Source organism: Ranitomeya variabilis, chromosome 6 (assembly GCF_051348905.1).
Source record: "Ranitomeya variabilis isolate aRanVar5 chromosome 6, aRanVar5.hap1, whole genome shotgun sequence".
Taxonomy (NCBI): Eukaryota; Metazoa; Chordata; class Amphibia; order Anura; family Dendrobatidae; genus Ranitomeya; species Ranitomeya variabilis.
In genome coordinates, this window is record NC_135237.1 from 19,381,646 (window position 1) to 19,405,852 (window position 24,207).

At 42.5% G+C, this 24,207-nt stretch overlaps 1 protein-coding gene across 2 annotated transcripts in view; it reads left to right on the plus strand.

Moving 5' to 3' along the window:
- The window catches only part of LOC143781395 (vasoactive intestinal polypeptide receptor-like), a 236,175-nt gene that overhangs the window by 141,766 nt on the left and 70,202 nt on the right, over nt 1-24,207 (plus strand). For both annotated transcript variants that reach the window (XM_077267989.1, XM_077267988.1), the window contains exon 4: nt 12,196-12,296. In XM_077267989.1, the coding sequence (XP_077124104.1) occupies nt 12,196-12,296 (101 nt within the window). The remainder of the gene's footprint in view (nt 1-12,195; nt 12,297-24,207) is intronic.

Here is a 24,207-nt window from a genome sequence, read left to right on the forward strand (position 1 = left end):
GACACTTCGAGTCGGCCGTCTGGTTACACCATTCCAAGATCTGTGATTTCTCCGATGCAGTTATAAAAGACAACTTTACCTCTGGAGCATCGAATATAGCTGGGACTAAAGCTGGCCGAATTCAGGAGCTTCAGAGCAGCGCTTACAAGCTCTATAGAGCTTTGAGATGTAGACATATAACAAAATGGGAATATCTCTTTAAGACCAGGTTTGTTACATTGTAACCACAAGAAGGAATATTGGAACTTGAGGTCAACTTCTCCTAACCTTGACTAATTCCCGTATTTTCCATACATGTTCCAGAAGTTCCCAGGCAGAAGACAGAATAATCCCTTATTCTGGAAAACCCATATAAAATGGCGGCTCATATATCCTGATAGACGGGGCCTGCGCGTCTGACCCCGGATCTGTCCGCAGATTGTAAACGTGTCACACGTGCGCTGGTTCTGGAGGTCAGAGGAGGAGATGTAATCTGCATTACACCTAGGGGCTGAATATGGTGCAGAGCCAGAGTGGCGCAGCTCATCCTCCTCTTTGCCGTTTCTGGATTCTTGTTTTTGGCCTCAAAAATTAAAAGCTTTGAATTCCCCGGAGTCTGACTGTAAAAAGCTCACAGTCAGCTAATAATTCCACATTCCACCCCCTGCTTACCGCAGTGCGGGTCTGTTTCCATCATCGGGGCCAGGTCATACTAACCAACAATGACTAATATACTGCAATGTTGTGCACACACCGATATCCGGCTGCAGAAGTGGAAAACCTCCAAGTTTTTTAGTAAAAAAACAGGATTTCTTGGATTTATGGGTGCTCTATATGGTGGTATTATGTGGGATCTACATAGTAGTGGTCCTCATCTCTCAACTATCGTATGGAAGGATTCCAATCAGGGTTCACATTCTCTTTAAGGGGTTATTTAGGTCAACTGCTCGTATAGACCTTGACCAGGTGATCAGCTGATCTCATCTCCACAAATATGGCTTCCTTGATCCCCGGTGATCAACTTTTTCAGGGCAGAACAGTCTGGTTGGACATTTCTCCTGCTTCGTCCGCTACAGGGCATATGGAGCATTACAGGACAGAAATCGAAATAATTAGTCTTCTAGGATGGCCAAAGGTCAACAATATCTGGGAAGGCCGGGCAGGAGAAACAGGGAGGGTGTAAGTCAGAACTATGGTCAACAACGTCTGGTCTTGTACCAGATGATCGGATCGCTGCAGACGTACAGTGACCTGATGATCGGATTGTCGAAGCTGTACAGCGATGAAATGATCGGATCGTCGCAGTTGGACAGCGATTAGATGGTCAGATCACCACAGATATACAGTGACCAGACGATCAGCTCACCACAGGTATACAGTGACCAGACGATCGGATCACCACAGGTATACAGTGACCAGACGATCACATCACCACAGATATACAGTGACCAGACGAACAGATCACCACAGATATACAGTGACCAGACGATAAGCTCACCACAGGTATACAGGGCCAGACGATCAGATCACCACAGGTATACAGTGACCAGACGATCAGATCCCCACAGGTATACAGTGACCAGACGATCGGATCACCACAGGTATACAGTGACCAGACAAACAGATCACCACAGGTATACAGGGACCAGACAATCAGCTCACCACAGGTATACAGGGACCAGATGATCAGATCACCACAGGTATACAGGGACCAGACGATCAGATCACCACAGGTATACAGGGACCAGACGAACAGATCGCCACAGATATACAGTGACCAGAAGAACAGATCGCCACAGATATATAGTATCCAGAAGAACAGATCGCCACAGGTATACAGTGACCAGATGATCAGATCACCACAGATATACAGTGACCAGACGATCAGCTCACCACAGGTATACAGGGCCAGACGATCAGATCACCACAGGTATACAGTGACCAGACGATCAGATCCCCACAGGTATACAGTGACCAGACGATCGGATCACCACAGGTATACAGTGACCAGACAAACAGATCACCACAGGTGTACAGGGACCAGACGATCAGCTCACCACAGGTATACAGGGACCAGACGATCAGATCACCACAGGTACACAGCACAGGGACCAGACGAACAGATCGCCACAGATATACAGTGTCCAGAAGAACAGATCGCCACAGGTATACAGTGACCAGGCGATCAGATCACCACAGATATACAGTGACCAGAAGAACAGATCGCCACAGGTATACAGTGACCAGGCGATCAGATCACCACAGGTGTACAGTGACCAGACGATCAGATCACCACAGATATACAGTGACCAGACGATCAGATCACCACAAGTATACAGTGACCAGATGATCAGATCACCACAGGTATAAAGTGACCAGACGATCAGATCCCCACAGGTATACAGTGACCAGACGAACAGATCGCCATGGGTAAACAGTGACCAGTCGATCAGATCACCACAGATATACAGTGACCAGATGATCGGATCGCCACAGGTATACAGTGACCAGACGATCAGATCACCACAAGTATACAGTGACCAGACGATCAGATCACCACAGGTACACAGGGACCAGACGAACAGATCGCCACAGATATACAGTGTCCAGAAGAACAGATCACCACAGGTATACAGTGACCAGACGATCAGATCCCCACAGGTATACAGTGACCAGATGAACAGATCACCACAGATATACAGTGACCAGTCGATCAGATCACCACAGATATACAGTGACCAGACGATCGGATCCCCACAGGTATACAGAGACGAGGCGATCAGATCACCACAGGTATACAGTGACCAGACGATCAGATCACCACAGGTATACAGTGACCAGGCGATCAGATCACCACAGGCATACAGTGACCAGACGATCAGATCACCCCAGATATACAGTGACCAGACGATCAGATCACCCCAGATATACAGTGACCAGACGATCAGATCACCACAGGTATACAGTGACCAGGCGATCAGTTCACCACAGGTATAAAGTGACCAGACAATCAGATCCCCACAGGTATACAGCGACCAGTGCACTTTACTGCCACAATAGCACAGGTGAATTACATCTTATATATTTTTTTCTGACATAAACTAGGGGACAATCTCTTTATGGCAGCCTCCTCTGTCATTTCCCCCCACTTATCAGGAGCAAGGACAGTCATTACAGTGCTTCTCTGTAGATGAAGCCCCTGTGTAATACTTTAGTCTTTTCACACAGTGACATTTAGCGTCCAGTGGAGATTTACATAAATTCGTGTTTTCTGAGTTTGACATTCATGGTGAATCCTATAAAACCTCGGCTGGGAATCCCGGGACTGCGTCCACCATTTGTTCTGGGATTGTGCTGGAGGCTTTGACAGCGGCACTTGATATCTTGGTCTGTGACCAATAATGATTTTAAAGATGACATCAGCGCCATATTAAACCGGCATGAGAACCGACCGCGCTGTCCTCTCGCTTCCTGACACACTTAAAGGGGTTGGCCCATTATCTTAGCATTGTCTCCAGCGATCAGCAGGGGAGACTGGAAGCAAGTGTTCCTTGCTCTGCAGCGCCACCACTGGACAAATGAAGTATTGCATTGATTGCATTGAAATCAATGGCCGCTCTGTGTAATGCAAAGACTCTTCCCATAGCTAGAATCAGACTGCATAGCTTCCAAGGGACTTTACATGGAAGATGAACATGTGGATTTATTAAAGGAGTTATGCAGATTGGAAAGTCCATGTTCACATTCTCTATAACAAGAGGAGGAAATGGTTTAAAAGAATGTCGCCCCCTATGGGGAACCTTTCCTGCTTTTTACTGAAATCTCATTGGTATCAATGGATACAGTGTAATTCTTCATTTCACCAGTAGGGGTGCTGAAAGATAAATGCACACTTACTGCCAGGTAGCCTCACAGATTAATGCTGATCACTGAGGGTCAGGTTACAACACCAGATCCAGGTTACAACACCAGATCAAGGTTACAACCCCAGATCCAGGTTACAACCCCAGGTCCAGGTTACAACAGCAGAACCAGGTTACAACAGCAGATGCAGGTTACAACACCAGATCCAGGTTACAAAAGCAGATCCAGGTTACAACACCAGATCCAGGTTACAACCCCAGATCCAGGTTACAACAGCAGATCCAGGTTACAACAGCAGATCCAGGTTACAACACCAGATCCAGGTTACAACAGCAAATGCAGGTTACAACAGCAGATTCAGGTTACAACACCAGATCCAGGTTACAACAGCAGATCCAGGTTACAACACCAGATCCAGGTTACAACCCCAGATCCAGGTTACAACCCCAGATCCAGGTTACAACAGCAGATCCAGGTTGCAACACCAGATCCAGGTTACAACCCAGATCCAGGTTACAACAGCAGATCCAGGTTACAACAGCAGATCCAGGTTACAACCCCAGATCCAGGTTACAACAGCAGATCCAGGTTACAACAGCAGATCCAGGTTACAACAGCAGATCCAGATTACAACAGCAGATGCAGATTACAACAGCAGATGCAGGTTACAACAGCAGATCCAGGTTGCAACACCAGATCCAGGTTACAACCCAGATCCAGGTTACAACAGCAGATGCAGATTACAACAGCAGATGCAGGTTACAACCCCAGATCCAGGTTACAACAGCAGATGCAGGTTACAACCCCAGATCCAGGTTACAACAGCAGATGCAGGTTACAACAGCAGATCCAGGTTACAACCCCAGCAGGATGCGGACCACTCACACACCTGCCATTGATTATGCTGGTGGATACTTCATATTCTAAAGGCAGACAGATACTGTACAGGGTCAGTCACATCATAACAACATTGTAACGGTAGTGCACTATGCATTCTTCTGTGCTACACCAAGCCCCTTGTACACCATGCTAGTAGAGCACCACTTTACTATACTTTACTGTTTACTGAGATAATGGCTTTTGGGTTCTCATTGGCTGTAAGCCATAATCATCAACATTAACAGAAATAAACACGTGAAATAGATCACTCTGTCTGTAATGACTCTATAGAATATAGGAGATTCACTTTTTGTATTGAAGAACTGAGATACATTCACTTTTTGATGATATTCTAATCTTGTGAGAAGCACGTGTATATAGATAATAGATAGATAATCAATAGATAGATAATATAAAGAAAAAAAAACCCCAACCAGCACCTCCTAGGTGTGAACAGGTGCCAGATGCGATAGCTGCATTATATAGTAAAAGAAAACACAGCAGCATCTACAGGAGCCAAGATATATACAGCACTGAAGACATCGAATCTAACCTGTGTTGTTACTCAGTAAGATGAACTTACAAAAATGACACAGTTTAGATTCAATGTTTTCAGTGTTGTATATATCTTGGCTCCTGTAGATGCTGCTGTGTTTTGTTTTTGTAGATAGATAATAGATAGATAATAGATAGATAGATAGATAGATAGACAATATATGATAGATAATAGATAATGGATAGATAGATAGATAGATAGATAGATAGATAGATAGATAGATAGATAGATAGATAGATAGATAAATTAAAGCAAATCTCCACTGGAAATGAATCGTTCAGCATTTTAAGTCTTCATTGCCCCGCTGCTTAACGTTCCCGCACCGCACTCTTCACTTTGAAAATGCCAAAAGGTCAGCGCAATTCTGTGATTCCCCCTATCCGTCCAGATGCCAATTAACAAGTCCAATTCCATGAAAATAATAAGAAGATTATTCCTGTGCTCTTCTATAACATAATGGTAAAACAAGCAAACTGAAATTCAGCTTTACAATTACAAGACCCCTTTGAGTACCTTGTTTGTTGAGGGTCTGTACTGAGATACTCAGAACCAGTGAATAGTGATGGCCCTACATCACTTCTTCTGACACTCGGCATTGTGCTTGGTGATGTACGGCTGCATGCAGCTGCTCGGCAATGAAACTCCCAGTCGGGACGAAGTGTCTGTACTGATTTTCATACCAGATAAGGTCTGGACTCTATAATTATGGGGTCAGCAGTGCAACATAGAAATGGATGGTAAACGGTAATAACCAACACTCCATTTAACATCACATTGCAATGATACTGTAAACTTTTCATGTTTTTTATTTTAAAAATGGTCCCTTTAAATCATTTTGATTGGGCAGACTTAATGTAGAACACTGACTAAAACTGACGGTGTCGCCATCAGAGGTAACATCCTGCTGCGACTGAGATGAGTGATGAGCCATTTATTCCATAGCCCCTTCCACTTTGTTACTGTCATGATCCAGTCTGGGTTTTGAGTTCTGTCTGCCCTTTTCTCGGGCGGATCATGTCAAGGGTTAACTTTGCTCTGCCTCATTCTGGGTTCAGGTTTGCTATTTAGCTCCGCTGTATCCTGCAGGCGGTGTCAGTTATATCTTCTGCCTACGGTGTGAGTATCCGACCCTGATTGATCCTGCTGCGCTTTCTGATCTTGCCCCTGTCTATTCCTCCTTCCCTGCCCGTCCTGTCTTAGTGTTTCCTGATTGCTTTTGGATTTCCCGGTGTTTGACTCAGCTTTGACTCTGACTTGACTTTGCCTCTGGTCCCTGGTACTTCTGCCTTTTGTCTGGCATTGACCCTTTGGCTCTCCACTGACTCTGTGCTTGGTTTTTCCCTTTGTACTGCGTGATGGTTTAGGTTTTGTCTCTGCTTGTCTGACTATTTTGCTGCCACCTGGTGGTAGCTGCGCTGCAGCACTGCAGATCTGCCCTTGCATATTTGTTACTATCCTTCCACTCTATTGCCATCTAGTGGAAGTTGCAGTTACCTGCATAGCTGCAGCGTGACAGTTACCCCTAATACTCTTGTCAGTGGCAAAGGAGGCCAATTGCGGCCTTGTTTGTTAGTACTACTGCCCAGATCACCGGTGCCAGTGCTTTTGTTGGTGCTTTTGCTGCTGCTGGTATCACAAGAAATGCTACGTAGGTAGTTAAGTATAAATAAAGAAAGCAAGCTGGTGTGTACGCTCAACAAATTGGACTAGTAAAACGTATGCAAAAAACAATTTTCTACAGTTAAATGTCTAGTATTTAAAAAATATATCTTTTTTTTAATTCAACCTTTTTCTCAAAAATTATGTAATACGAAATGCTTGCTAGGTCCATTAAGTCAGCACCTGCAGCAGTAGGACACTGTTGGTTTCACAGGTACAGATGTATAATTTGTCTAATAAAACAGATGTGCTAAACAAAGTTATGTTTGTGAAACTCACAGTTCGTGAGGTAGACAGTTGCAGACAATTGTCTGGCTCTTGGAGAATTTTCTTTTTTATATAAAAATAAAAAAAATGTCTCCTTTCACGAAAACAATTGCATAAGAAATGCAAGAGCTCAGGACAGTCTCTTGTGACATGCAATCACACAGTCTCTGACAGATTCGATTTCCGATGTATTTCTTTATAAAAAGTAATGTGCTGTCTTACTAGTGCTTTCTAGTGCATTAAGGATTAAGAAAAATGTGTAAATGTAATTCAAATACAATGGAACAGATGCAGCTTCACCGTATCACTGATAATATCACTGGTCAGTCACATGGAGTCTGGCACTGCTGCTGACACTTCTCCTATCTCTCAACCCTTATCAATTGTATCTATGTATTATTGACAGACTACTACTCTCATCTTCTTCACTGCTGCAGTTATAGAACACTTTACTGTTTGGAGTATTTGACCAAGATTTTAGGGATTTCTCTTCTTATCTGCATAGTTGAACTGTGAGCAAACACATATTTGGTAGACGCCTTCCTACACTCATCAGGAGAGCTTTAAACTAGAGCATTATGGGATTAGAAATAAATGGGAAGAAAAGGTATGCAGCTAATGTACTCTTTTGAGAATCCTGCTATTAGAAGTGGAAAGAAGGAATAAAGATGGCAAATTCTGAATGAAAATAGAAGAGTAAGAGAAACTGACTACAAACTAAAATGTGTCTATACAAATGCAGAGAGAGCTACTAACACAGAAAGAGAGATATGATGTCATGGGCATCACTGAAACTTGGTGGGATGATACACATGATTTGAATACAAACCTTGAAAACTGCAACTTATTTATTAGAAACAGGATTAACAAGAGGAGGGGAGGTGTTGCATTGTAAGTTAGGAAAACGTATATCTCCATAGAGATCCAAGCTGCAGAGAATGGTAGCTCTGTATAAATTATTTGGGTAAGAATACAAGGAGGGAAGAACAGAAAGGACACTATTGTAGGTGTTTACTATGGGCCACCTGGACAGACTAAAGATATAAATGAACTCTTTTTACATCAAATGTATCTGTTTTCAAAAAAGTATGACATAGTGATCATGGCAGATTTAACTATCCAGATAAAAATTTTGAATATCTCTCTCAGACAAAAGTAATGGGTCCAGAAATTTATTTTCTCTGGCTGACAATTTTCTTTTTCAAAATGTGAAAGGGAGAACAAGGGAATCTGCAATTTTCGACCTAATTCTTGCTAACAGGAAGGACATGATTGGAAGTAAAGGTGGCTGGAAATTTAGGAGGCAGCGATCATGCTATCCTTGAATTGTGGATTACAAGAGGAGGAAGAATAGCGAGGACTCAGACTAAGAAGGTTACAAATATCTAAAGGTCTGTCACAGTGTAGAGAGATCATCTTTATTCTCATTTGCACATGGAAAACACGAGAAGCAATGGAATGAAACTGAAAGAGAAAAGATACAGATTAGATATTAGAAAAACTTTTTGACAGTTAGGGTGATCAATGAGTGGAACAGGCGGCCACGAGAGGTGGTGAGTTCTCCTTCAATGGAAGTCTTCACACAGAGGCTGGACAGACATCTGTCTGAGATGGTTTAGTGAATCCTGCATTAAGCAGGGGGTTGGACATGGACATGATGACCATGGAGGTCCCTTCCAACTGTAACATTCTATGATTCATTCTATGAGTCTTACTATCCTAAATTACCCCCAAATGGCTGCTGCATTCTCTACCTCAACTTTTATACAGACTGTGATAGTTTCTCCTACTTGGCTGTGCTATATCAGCTGTAAGGCACTAAGAAGAAGTCCACGCTGTGGCTCCTGAGGTCATGTCTGCTTTCTGTGGACTCTCCAATCTTCTGCAAACATTTAATTATGCCATGCTTTTTTTGGGTGGGGTGGAGTGGGAGTACAACAGTATGTCAGGAGGAGGTTTTCTGTCTTTTCACAATTTTCACTGTCATTTATTCCTGAGTGAAAGGTTCACGTACGGGAAAAGATAATTAATCGGCCTCAAATAAATGTCAAGGTTTATTATTATTATTATTAGTATTATTATTATTATTTTATTTTTTAGAATACTTTACACTGTGCACAAGGAAATTACATGTTGGGTCTGTCCAGCAGATGTCCAGGGTTTTGTATATTAATGATGATTTACAAACTAAAGGTCATAATGTGGACAGACAACAATTAATATTAGAAGTTAAGAAAAAAAATCATGAAGTACAGAATCAAAATATTATTAATCCCTCCCTGACACGGGATTCACATATCGGATACCGATATGAAGAGCGGGCTCAGCAGTTACAAGGCGCCTACCTGCAGTGATTGGAGCTGGCTATTCAACCCCATAAATGCCATGGTGAATAACAACTATGGCATCTAAGGGGTTAGACACGAGGGACCTCCGTGTCATCACAATGTGGTCATGTCGCGTTGATGGGCTGGAGCAGCAGTATCTTCATGCTGCTATGTCACTTAGAAATTCAAGCTGTCCTGCATCAGTGCATCAGTGTCCACATGTGACTGAAACGCTATGGCAGGAGACCCAGGAGCCCCTCACTGCTAACACAGAGACATAAAAAGGCTAAACTACAGTGTGCCAAAATGTACATGAGTAAGCCAATATCTTTCTGGGAAAGCATCTTTTGGTCAGATGAGATCAAGATAGAGCTTTTTGGTAAAGCACATCACCCTTCTGCTTACCGAAAACGGAATGAGGCCTACAAAGAAAAAAACACAGAACCTACAGTCAAATATGGTGGAGGTTCAAATAAATTTTGGGGTTGTTTTGCTATCTCTGGCACTGGGTGCCTTGACTTGGGTGGCAATATAGTGCCTAGTGTCAGAAAGCAGGGTTTATGTCTTAGGTCATGGGTCTTCCAGCAGGACAATGACACCAAACATACTTCATGAAGCCCCCAGAAATGGGTGAAAACAAAGTGCTGGAGAGTTCTGAAGAGGCAGCATTGAGTCTGGATCTAAATCCCATTGATCACCTATGGGGAGATATTAAAATCACTGTTGGGAGAAGACGCCTTCACATATGAGAGACCTCGAGCAGTAGGGAAAGAAGAGTAATTCGAAATTCCAGTTGAGAGGAGTAAGAAGTTTGTGATGGTTATAGGAAGTTATTGATTGCAGTTATTTATTCCAAAGGGGGTGACCAAATATAAAAAGTTATGGTGCCAACAATTTTGTCCAGCCCATTTTGGGGGTTTTGTGTTAAATTATGTCCAATTTGCCTATTTTTCTGTTTTTTTTTTTGTTTCGTGTTGTTCCAATACACACACAGGAAATAAACCTATGTGTAACAAAACATGAGAAATAGCAATAATTTCCTTGGAGAAATATTAAAATTTGAGAGTCCTCGACAGTTGATACCCTTCATTTTCTGGAACAATTTAAATGGTGCCAACACTTTTCTCCAGGAATGTATATATATATATGGATCGCCCCCCCAGCAGGGCAGTGGGGTACTCGGTACCGGGTCCTTCAGTTCACAGGGGGATGTCACGTTGGCTGACCCAGTCCGTGGCCCTGGGACGTCCGTGTAAAAGGGAAAGGTCTTTAAGGGGAATGTTCGTGACGCCACCTGTGGTATTCGGTCAGGGTGACCGACGCTCCTTAGGGGTCCGCTGGGGTGATGTTATGGCAGCTAGATGGTATACCTTCCCACAGGTAAAGTATGTCCCCAGGGCTCCCGGTGTGTAGATGGTGAATGATGAGAGGCGCAGTGAAGAACGAGGACACAAGGTTGCAGTCTCTTTACCTTTACTGAAGACTTCAGCGTCCACAGTCCAGGGCACCAGACCACAGGGCAGGCAGAGTCCGTCCGGTTTGGAGACAAGTCCAGAGTCCCCTTGTCCACGTGGAAATCAGTAGCCTTCCCTTGCGCTGCGGTGGTGTAGTCCCTTACTGCCTATGGCTTCACATAAGGGTCTCACAGATGCGATGTTTTGCTCTCTGCCCCCCCATATAGGATAGGACAAAACCCGTATGACTGGTGACTGGAGCCTGTTTATAGGGTCTCTTAGATAACCCGGCTCTGTAGGTGTCACCATGCCTCCTGGGTGGAGAAAAGGTAACTTGCAATTAGCTGTCCTGTCAATCTCTGAAATATGGCATAGAGGTCCTTACTCCCTCGGTGTTCCGGCTTCAGGGATGTTGCGCCTCAGAAGGAGACAGCTTGTGCGGGGCTGGTCCCTTCTGGTATCCTCTCCTTTGCTTCGACTTCCTTCACGCTCGCTGCAATACAGTTCTGCCTTTCAATGTCTCTTTCTGGGAGCTGCAGCTCCGAGGGCATGCACAGCTCCTTTTACCCTCCATCCTCCTCAGACTCTGGTCTGGAACGTTCTAACAGAACTCCTGTCTGGAGCTCTGCCAGGAACTACACTAACTTTCCCTACAGACTACCAGTTATATATATATGGGGAGTGACCTAATAAATAGGAGCAGAAGCTCCCCCTGGTGGCCTGGAGTGTACACTGTGTTGCATGTTTGTGATACCTGGATGCAGTTATCCTTCTTTGCCTCCAAACGTAGCATCACTCTCCCCGAGAGGAAAGCAATACCACTGCGACGACCATGACCCTGGGGTGCCGCATATATATTATGAATCTTCTGTAAAAGTTAATTAATACTTAATTCATAAATATACATTATCACCAATAACACAAGAAGTGTCATTTTGCCTCCCAGGAAAATGGAATAAAAAGCAATTTAAAAAATTGCATGTTCCCCTAAATGACGCCCTTTCTCCAGCCTGTGACATGATGAGAGCATTACTCTGAAAAAAGATAAATGGATGTAGTAAAAGCCCCATTTTATGACGTGTCACCCCGGGGGGTGTTATTCTCAGTAGTAAATGGAGTTGCCCTTTAAGGATGGCTGAACACGGGGAAAACATAATTAACTACCAATACACTGCATGCTTCATATCCTATCATATTTTATTTTTTTCAGGAAATGTCTCCAAATCCTGCACAAGCGACGGCTGGTCGGAGATGAACCCGTCCTATATAGTGGCCTGCGAGTTCTTCGGTAATGACACCCGGACGGATCAGGTATTGTAGGGCTTTTTATGTATGTTTTTTATGACACCACCGATGGTACATTTCCAAAACTTAAGGTGACTTAATGACTGGTGCAAGACAGGGATCTGAGGTTTGACCTCGGACATAAACGAAACTGAGAAGTTTTCGAGATTTGCCATCTATGAAATGTTAGGAAGGTTCTCGGTGAAAGGGGAGCTCTCTGGCACCTCCTGGACTTCATGGCAGATTTCAAGGGCACTTTAAAAACTTTTATGAAACTTCATGGAATCCAGTATTTCCAGAAGGTCTTTTCGGGCAGAACATCAAATTTTAGAAGGCAGAAGATGGGATGCGCAGTGGGCAGGGTTGTGAACAAAAACATATTTTTCCTCTTTTAAGAATTGGGTATAAGACGAATTGTAGCAATGTTTTTGATACAATTTTTGAAAATTCCGGCAAGTGATTCACTTTTTCATTCTAACAAAAAGAAGGTCTCCCAACATGGCGCATGTGTGGACGAGCGCATCATAGATATTATATTATATACGTCACCGCCATATAATCTGCGCAACGCACCACATCTGTACCCCGACTATTAATACTGAGCGCACAGAGGTGACGTCTGATCGCAGTGCGCCATCCTATTATCAGAAGTAAGTGATGGCGGTCGTCTGGATGTGACGCGCGCTGTTTGTTTTACCTGACTGACGTTTGTCGCCCCCTTCTCACCGACGCTGCAAACATTTATATTGAAAGCAGAATCGAGTGGCATTACTGAGGCATCTCACAAAATGTCAGCAACCTCGAAAGCGATTAAAGATCTCATCTTCTGTGTAATATTGATGGGAGTCGGATGAATCAGTGGTGTGGGGGAGGGGAGCGTCACTGATGGAAACCGCACCAGTGGGATGTAATCGGCACAACACAAGGAATAAGGAGGGGAAACAAATGTATTCACGTACGTAGCGGTGTGTGACGCGGAAAGGAGGAATCCAAGAATAGAATATTATTCATATTAATTATTAGATTTTTAAACTTTTAATTGTTTCAAAACATGCATTAAATATACAGTATGAAGTGATACTGCCAGGTAGTGTGCAGATCTGGGGGTGACGCTGGCAAGATCAGCGGAGAATCAAGGGTTTGTAACTATTGTACAGCCAAAGCAAACAAGAAGCAAATGGTCGGCCCTTATAAACAATTACAAACCTGCTATAATACTGCCCCTATGTACAAGAATATAACTACTATAATACTGCTCCTATGTACAAGAATATAACTACTATAATACTGCTCCTATGTACAGGAATATAACTACTATAATACTGCTCCTATGTACAAGAATATAACTACTATAATACTGCCCCTATGTACAAGAATATAACTACTATAATACTGCTCCTATGTACAAGAATATAACTACTATAATACTGCCCTCTATGTAAGAGAATATAACTACTATAATACTGCTCCTATGTACAAGAATATAACTACTATAATACTGCTCCTATGTACAAGAATATAACTACTATAATACTGCCCAATATGTACAAGAATATAACTACTATAACACTGCCCCTATGTACAAGAATATAAATACTATAATACTGCCCCTATGTACAAGAATATAACTACTATAATACTGCCCCTATATACAAGAATATAACTACTATAATACTGCTCCTATGTACAAGAATATAACTACTGTAATACTGCCCCTATGTACAAGAATATAACTACTATAATACTGCTCCTATGTACAAGAATATAACTACTATAATACTGCTCCTATGTACAAGAATATAACTACTATAATACTGCCCCTATCTACAAGAATATAACTACTATAATACTGCCCCTATGTACAAGAATATAACTACTATAATACTGCCCCTATGTACAAGAATATAACTACTATAATACTGCCCCTATGTACAAGAATATAACTACTATAATACTGCTCCTATGTACAATAATATAACTACTATAATACTGCTCCTATGTACAAGAATATAACTACTATAATACTGCTCCTATGTACAAGAATATAACTACTATAATACTGCCCCTATGTACAAGAATATAACTACTATAATACTGCCTACTATGTACAAGAATATAACTACTATAATACTACTCCTATGTACAAGAATATAACTACTATAATACTGCCCCCTATATACAAGAATATAACTACTATAATACTGCTCCTATGTACAAGAATATAACTACTATAATACTGCCCCCTATGTACAACAATATAACTACTATAATACTGCTCCTGTTGTGATCCGCTTTTTGGGCTCCCCTGGTGGTGGCTGGTGGTACTGGAGACTTGTGTGTGCTTTTCTGCCTCAGCTCACCTGCTTCCATTAGTTTTGGGAGTTCCCTATTTAGCCTTGCTCTCCAGTCACTTCCTTGCCGGTCATCATTGTAACCTGAGTCATTCAGTTGCATGTTCCTGCTACTAGTCTGCTGATCAGCTTTGTGGACTCTTGTCCTTTTGTTTTGTATTTTTTGTCCAGTTTACAGTTTGTCATTTCCTGTTACTGGAAGCTCTTGTGGACTGAAATTGCCACTCCTGTGTCATGAGTTGACACAGGAGTCTTAAAGTAATTTCAGGATGGGTTTTTGAAAGGGTTTTTCAGCTGACCGTGAAGTCCTCTTTTGTATCCTTCCTCTATCTAGTAAGTGGACCTCGCTTTGCTAAATCTACCTTCATACTGTGTATGTCTTTTCCTCTGAACTCACCGTTAATATATGTGGGGGCTACTATCATCTTTGGGGAATTTCACTAGAGGTAAGCCAGGTCTGTTCCTTCCTCTTTCAGGCGTAGTTAGTTCTCCGGCTGGCGCATGGCATCTAGGCAGCCGTAGGAATGCTTCCTGGCTACTGTTAGTTGTGTGGTAGATTTAGGTCACGGTCAGCTTGAGTTTCCATCACCCGAGAGCTAGTCTGTTATTTTTGTGTTTCTGATGTTCCCATGCCATTGGGGAATCATGACATGCTCCTATGTACAAGAATATAACTACTATAATACTGCTCCTATATACAAGAATATAACTACTATAATACTACCCCTATGTACAAAAATATAACTACTATAATACTGCTCCTATGTACAAGAATATAACTACTATAATACTGCCCCTATGTGCAAGAATATAACTGCTATAATACTGCCCCTATGTACAAGAATATAACTACTATAATACTGCCCCTATGTACAAGAATATAACTACTATAATACTGCCCCTATGTACAATAATATAACTACTATAATACTGCTCCTATGTACAAGAATATAACTACTATAATACTGCCCCTATGTACAATAATATAACTACTATAATACTGCTCCTATGTACAAGAATATAACTACTATAATACTGGTCATACGTACAAGAATATAACTACTATAATACTGCCCCTACGTACAAGAATATAACTACTATAATACTGCCCCTATGTACAATAATATAACTACTATAATACTGCTCCTATGTACAAGAATATAACTACTATAATACTGGTCCTATGTACAAGAATATAACTACTATAATACTGCCCCTATGTACAAGAATATAACTACTATAATACTGCTCCCATGTACAAGAATATAACTACTATAATACTGCCCCTATGTACAATAATATAACTACTATAATACTGCTCCTATGTACAAGAATATAACTACTATAATACTGCCCCTATGTACAAGAATATAACTACTATAATACTGCCCCCTATGTACAAGAATATAACTACTATAATACTGCCCCCTATGTACAAGAATATAACTACTATAATACTGCTCCTATGTACAAGAATATAACTACTATAACACTGCCCCTATGTACAAGAATATAACTACTATAACACTGCCCCTATGTACAAGAATATAAATACTATAATACTGCCCCTATGTACAAGAATATAACTACTATAATACTGCCCCTATGTACAAGAATATAACTACTATAATACTGCCCCTATGTACAAGAATATAACTACTATAATACTGCTCCTATGTACAAGAATATAACTACTATAATACTGCCCCTATGTACAAGAATATAACTACTATAATACTGCTCCTATGTACAAGAATATAACTACTATAATACTGCTCCTATGTACAAGAATATAACTACTATAATACTGCCCCTATCTACAAGAATATAACTACTATAATACTGCCCCTATGTACAAGAATATAACTACTATAATACTGCCCCTATGTACAAGAATATAACTACTATAATACTGCCCCTATGTACAAGAATATAACTACTATAATACTGCTCCTATGTACAATAATATAACTACTATAATACTGCTCCTATGTACAAGAATATAACTACTATAATACTGCTCCTATGTACAAGAATATAACTACTATAATACTGCCCGCTATGTACAAGAATATAACTACTATAATACTGCCCCTATGTGCAAGAATATAACTACTATAATACTGCTCCTATGTACAAGAATATAACTACTATAATACTGCTCCTATGTACAAGAATATAACTACTATAATACTGCTCCTATGTACAAGAATATAACTACTATAATACTGTTCCTATGTACAAGAATATAACTACTATAATACTGCTCCTATGTACAAGAATATAACTACTATAATACTACTCCTATGTACAAGAATATAACTACTATAATACTGCCCCCTATATACAAGAATATAACTACTATAATACTGCTCCTATGTACAAGAATATAACTACTATAATACTGCCCCCTATGTACAAGAATATAACTACTATAATACTGCTCCTATGTACAAGAATATAACTACTATAATACTGCTCCTATATACAAGAATATAACTACTATAATACTACCCCTATGTACAAAAATATAACTACTATAATACTGCTCCTATGTACAAGAATATAACTACTATAATACTGCCCCTATGTGCAAGAACATAACTACTATAATACTGCTCCTATGTACAAGAATATAACTACTATAATACTGCCCCTATGTACAATAATATAACTACTATAATACTGCTCCTATGTACAAGAATATAACTACTATAATACTGCCCCTATATACAAGAATATAACTACTATAATACTGCCCCTACGTACAAGAATATAACTACTATAATACTGCCCCTATGTACAATAATATAACTACTATAATACTGCTCCTATGTACAAGAATATAACTACTATAATACTGCTCCTATGTACAATAATATAACTACTATAATACTGCTCCTATGTACAAGAATATAACTACTATAATACTGCCCCTACGTACAAGAATATAACTACTATAATACTGCCCCTATGTACAAGAATATAGCTACTATATGACTGGGCTTGTATACTAGGATAGTAAATTTCAGGCAAATATCATATTCAAGTATATGGACTTCCTTTCGATCTTCCCTCATTACTTAGTGATGACTGTGATCTTGTACAGATTGTATTTATTACATGTTGCTGGTGTAATCCTCTAGTATGCCGTCTGTTATCAGTATTATTATACGGTATTATAACATGATGGCAGCCCTTTTCTTTGTTTAGTTTACTGTGTTACTTTTTAATGAAGTTTCATTATTGTGTTCTTATCTGGGTGATAAAATGTGACATTCACCTGCCGCATTCCTCCTGTGATATCGCCACTGACACCCTGTCACACACAGTCTGCCTCACAGCAGAGATCTGGCAATGTGCCCAGCGTAACAATGTGTCACCTGAAAACACCTGCACCTCCGCTTCCACCCAAAACATTCCCAGAAGTTCAGATATCCTCATTGTGCATCCAATGACGTGTGATCTAGGAGCACCGGCAGTGAAATATAAGAATCTTATGCTGCTGCCAAGTATTCGATTTTGTTTTCTTAAAGGGATTATCTTAAAGGGGATTTCTGACAGTCTGGCTGCTTGGATCCCTATCGATTCTGAGAACGAGGTGCCTAAAGTCCTTTATTTGACTGACGCAGTAGTGAGCATGTGCGACCACCACTGTGCGACCACCACTGTGCATCCACCACTGTGCGACCACCACTGTGCGTCCACCACTGTGAGTCCACCACTGTGTGACCACCACTGTGCATCCTCCACTGTGCGACCACTACTGTGCGACCACCACTGTGCGTCCTCCACTGTGCGACCACCACTGTGCGACCACCACTGTGCGACCACCACTGTGCGACCACCACTGTGCATCCACCACTGTGCGTCCTCCACTGTGCGACCACCACTGTGCGTCCTCCACTGTGCGACCACCACTGTGCGACCACCACTGTGCGTCCTCCAGTGTGCGACCACCACTGTGTGACCACCACTGTGCATCCACCACTGTGCATCCACCACTGTGTCTCCTCCACTGTGCGACCACTACTGTGCGTCCACTACTGTGCGTCCACTACTGTGCGACCACCACTGTGCGACCACCACTGTGCGTCCACTACTGTGCCTCCACCACTGTGCGTCCACCACTGTGCGACCACCACTGTGCGTCCACTACTGTGCGACCACCACTGTGCGACCACCACTGTGCGACCACTACAGTGTGTCCACCACTGTGCGTCCACCACTGTGCGACCACCACTGTGCGTCCACCACTGTGCGACCACCACTGTGCGACCACCACTGTGCGACCACCACTGTGCGTCCTCCACTGTGCCACCACCACTGTGCGACCACCACTGTGCGACCACCACTGTGCCATTATGCATTTGAAAAGAAAGAAGTGTGTATGAATGCCAGGATCAACATATAAAAAAATGTATATACTTTATTTTGATACAAGAACAAATTATAGCACACAAATAAAAACATTTAAAAAGCCAAAAGGCTGCACAATAATACACAGAGTGTGTCCACAATATGGCCATCAGTATATCACAGTAAGAATAGTGCTGATGCCGGATGGTTGTAATAAATAGGAAAAGCAGAAGTCCAGCGTGGGTGATGTCCATAAAAAATACCTTTTATTCCATTTTTGTTAAAAGCACATAAATCCAAAGTCCATCTTCATATCCATAGACACAAAAACGGGTGATTCCTACCAGTGACAGTCACAGGCTTAAAGTGCATTAAAATCAAACACGTTTCAACGGTCGTGCCGCCTTACTCATTGTGATAAAAATAAAATGAAAGAGGGCTGCCATATAGGACTAGGCCCATTAGGTTACACCCCCTGATCTTGCAGACAACAGAAACAGGGCAACACCTACAGGTAATTAGTGAGTTTAGCCTGAAATTTGCATGTACAAATACTATGGTTGGGGCAGGAAAAAAAAAAAACAAAAAAAAAACAACACATATATGCAAGAATTATAACTTATCATTCATAATAATTCATAAGATCCTGCCGGATATTCATGCCTAGGGGGGCTCTGGACTTAAGTTGATACATCCACCATATCTCTCTGTTGGTTATTTTTCTTTTTATATCGCCCCCTCGAAATGGGGCTTTAACCCTTTCAATCCCGCGGACCTCCAGTGAGCTGACGTCCCCATTGTGTTTATGGATGAAGTGTTTGGATGCAGCAGAGCTCTTATGGGTGATTTTATTCACTGCATCAGACAGGTGCCCCCGTATTCTCACCTTCAGGGGACCCCTGTGCACCCCACATATTGCTGGTCACAGGTGGGGCCATTAATCACATACACCACATTGGAGGTGTTGCAGTTAATGTAGTGGTGAATTTTGTATGTCTTTTTAGTGACAGATGAGTGGAATTCCTTACTGGTCACCATATATTTACAGCAGGTGCAGATATTGTGCCCACACTTGTAGGTGCCTTTAGTACTGAGCCAGTTTTCTTTCTCTTTTAACCGTTTGTCCTCACTAACAAAGAGGCTGGGGGATAAGATGTCGTTCAGACTAGGGGCTTTTTTAGCGATATAGCGCACTGGTTTGGACAGGATTTGGTTCAGCTTTTTATCCTGGCTCAGCATAGGGATTCTTTTTCTGATGATGTCAGTAATCTCTTTGAACTGGGGGCTGTATGTAGTGGTGAAGGTGATGTGCTCCTCACTGGACACACGGGTATATAGTATCCCGATCTATATCCTCCACCATAGTCTCCAGCTGGGGTAACCCCTGTGAGCCAGCCTGGCCTTCACCTCCCTCTTACTCCGCTGTATGTAGAGGTGAAGGTGATGTGCTCCTCACTGGACACACGGGTATATAGTATCCCGATCTATATCCTCCACAATAGTCTCCAGCTGGGGTAACCCCTGTGAGCCAGCCTGGCCTTCACCTCCCTCTTACTCCGCTGTATGTAGTGGTGAAGGTGATGTGCTCCTCACTGGACACACGGGTATATAGTATCCGATCTATATCCTCCACAATAGTCTCCAGCTGGGGTAACCCCTGTGAGCCAGCCTGGCCTTCACCTCCCTCTTACTCCGCTGTATGTAGAGGTGAAGGTGATGTGCTCCTCACTGGACACACGGGTATATAGTATCCCGATCTATATCCTCCACAATAGTCTCCAGCTGGGGTAACCCCTGTGAGCCAGCCTGGCCTTCACCTCCCTCTTACTCCGCTGTATGTAGAGGTGAAGGTGATGTGCTCCTCACTGGACACACGGGTATATAGTATCCCGATCTATATCCTCCACAATAGTCTCCAGCTGGGGTAACCCCTGTGAGCCAGCCTGGCCTTCACCTCCCTCTTACTCCGCTGTATGTAGTGGTGAAGGTGATGTGCTCCTCACTGGACACACGGGTATATAGTATCCGATCTATATCCTCCACAATGCTCTCAGCCCTCTGCAGCATCCAGTTGGGGTAACCCCTGTGAGCCAGCCTGGCCTTCACCTCCCTCTTACTCCGCTGTATGTAGTGGTGAAGGTGATGTGCTCCTCACTGGACACAGGGGTATATAGTATCCCGATCTATATCCTCCACAATAGTCTCCAGCTGGGGTAACCCCTGTGAGCCAGCCTGGCCTTCACCTCCCTCTTACTCCCTTCATAGACTTCCTTGGTGGTACTGTTCCTCTTAAACCTGTAGAGTTCCCCCACAGGAATGTTTTTTATTACATGTCTCGGATGACATGATTTGGCATGTAATATGGAATTAGTCGCGGTACGTTTCCTGAAAGGGGAGATTGCGATGATTGAATCTGAATTTAGATCTAAAGTGACATCTAAAAAATGAATGTTTCTACCACCAATTGTATAGGTGAATTTCAAATTCATTTAATTATCATTCATATATTTGATAAGTTCAGGTATCAAGTCCGCAGGTCCCTCCCATATGAGGAGCAGGTCGTCCAGATAGCGCCCCAGCCACCTAATATAGGGGGAGAAGGGGTTAACATGTGAAAACATGAACAAGCTCTCCCAGGCTGCCATATACAGGTTAGCGATAGATGGCGAGAACCCTGCGCCCATCGGGGCTCCGCAAACCTGCAAAAAAAACTCTTTGTTAAAGGAAAAAAAGTTATGTTTGAGGAGAAAGTCCACAGAGGAAATCAAAAATTCCTGTATAGCCGGAGTGTAGTCGCTGTAGTCCTGGAGATGTCTCCTCAGGATGGAGATAGTCAGGTCATGCATCAGGGAGGGATACAAGGCCTCCACGTCACAGGAGATGAAGATACAGTCTCCAGACCATGCAGTCTTTGCTCCATTAGTGACCTGAGGACCCTTGAGAGTGAATCTATAGAATCCATCAAAAATCTAAACTCTGGTTATAAATCAAAAAAACCCTATTTTTACCCTGTCAATTCAAGACCTAACATCTTGGATTCATTCCAGGAATGCATAGAGGAGGACCTGATAGAACTAAAGAAAAAATCCTCATGTAACCATAACAGACCCAATCTGAGTAAAACAGAAAGGAAAGCTCTGGAGGAGATCAGAGGCAACCAGGATCTCCTGGTCAGAAGAGCGGACAAGGGAGGAGCTGTGGTCCTACTGAATGCAGGTCTATATGTCCAGCAGAACATGGTGATGCTGAATAACAGCAGCACGTATAGGAGACTACAGCATGATCCCACTGAACTGTTCCAGAAAAAACTAAAACACCTGCTTTCTGAGGGTTTTGCTATAGGGGCACTGGATAAAAAACTGTCTGCGGATTTATTTGTGGAACACCCTATAATCCCCATCTTCCACTCCCTGCCTAAAATCCACAAGGAGGTCTTCCCTCCTACATTCAGACCCATAGTAGCAGGGATTGGAAGCATGGGTGAGAACCTCAGTGCCTGGGTGGATATGTATCTGCAACCACTGATTTCTAGACTACCAGGCTATATAAAAGATACCAAGCATCTGATTTCCTCCCTGGATAAGACTGCATGGTCTGGAGACTGTATCTTCATCTCCTGTGACGTGGAGGCCTTGTATCCCTCCCTGATGCATGACCTGACTATCTCCATCCTGAGGAGACATCTCCAGGACTACAGCGACTACACTCCGGCTATACAGGAATTTTTGATTTCCTCTGTGGACTTTCTCCTCAAACATAACTTTTTTTCCTTTAACAAAGAGTTTTTTTTGCAGGTTTGCGGAGCCCCGATGGGCGCAGGGTTCTCGCCATCTATCGCTAACCTGTATATGGCAGCCTGGGAGAGCTTGTTCATGTTTTCACATGTTAACCCCTTCTCCCCCTATATTAGGTGGCTGGGGCGCTATCTGGACGACCTGCTCCTCATATGGGAGGGACCTGCGGACTTGATACCTGAACTTATCAAATATATGAATGATAATTAAATGAATTTGAAATTCACCCATACAATTGGTGGTAGAAACATTAATTTTTTAGATGTCACTTTAGATCTAAATTCAGATTCAATCATCACAATCTCCCCTTTCAGGAAACGTACCGCGACTAATTCCATATTACATGCCAAATCATGTCATCCGAGACATGTAATAAAAAACATACCCGTGGGGGAACTCTACAGGTTTAAGAGGAACAGTACCACCAAGGAAGTCTATGAGGGGAGTAAGAGGGAGGTGAAGGCCAGGCTGGCTCACAGGGGTTACCCCAGCTGGAGACTATTGTGGAGGATATAGATCGGGATACTATATACCCGTGTGTCCAGTGAGGAGCACATCACCTTCACCACTACATACAGCGGAGTAAGAGGGAGGTGAAGGCCAGGCTGGCTCACAGGGGTTACCCCAGCTGGAGACTATGGTGGAGGATATAGATCGGGGTACTATATACCCGTGTGTCCAGTGAGGAGCACATCACCTTCACCACTACATACAGCCCTCAGTTCAAAGAGATTACTGACATCATCAGAAAAAGAATCCCTATGCTGAGCCAGGATAAAAAGCTGAACCAAATCCTGTCCAAACCAGTGCGCTATATCGCTAAAAAAGCCCCCAGTCTGAACGACATCTTATCCCCCAGCCTCTTTGTTAGTGAGGACAAACGGTTAAAAGAGAAAGAAAACTGGCTCAGTACTAAAGGCGCATACAAGTGTGGGCACAATATCTGCACCTGCTGTAAATATATGGTGACCAGTAAGGAATTCCACTCATCTGTCACTAAAAAGACGTACAACATTAACCACTACATTAACTGCAACACCTCCAATGTGGTGTATTTGATTAATTGCACCACCTGTGACCAGCAATATGTGGGGTGCACAGGGGGTCCCCTGAAGGTGAGAATACGGAGGCACCTGTCTGATGCAGTGAATAAAATCACTCATAAGACACTTCATCCATAAACACAATGGGGACGTCAGCTCACTGGAGGTCCGCGGGATTGAAAGGGTTAAAGCCCCATTTCGAGGGGGCGATATAAAAAGAAAAATAACCAACAGAGAGATATGGTGGATGTATCAACTTAAGTCCAGAGCCCCCCTAGGCATGAATATCCGGCAGGATCTTATGAATTATTATGAATGATAAGTTATAATTCTTGCATATATGTGTTTTTTTTTTTTTTTTTTTTTTTTTTCCTGCCCCAACCATAGTATT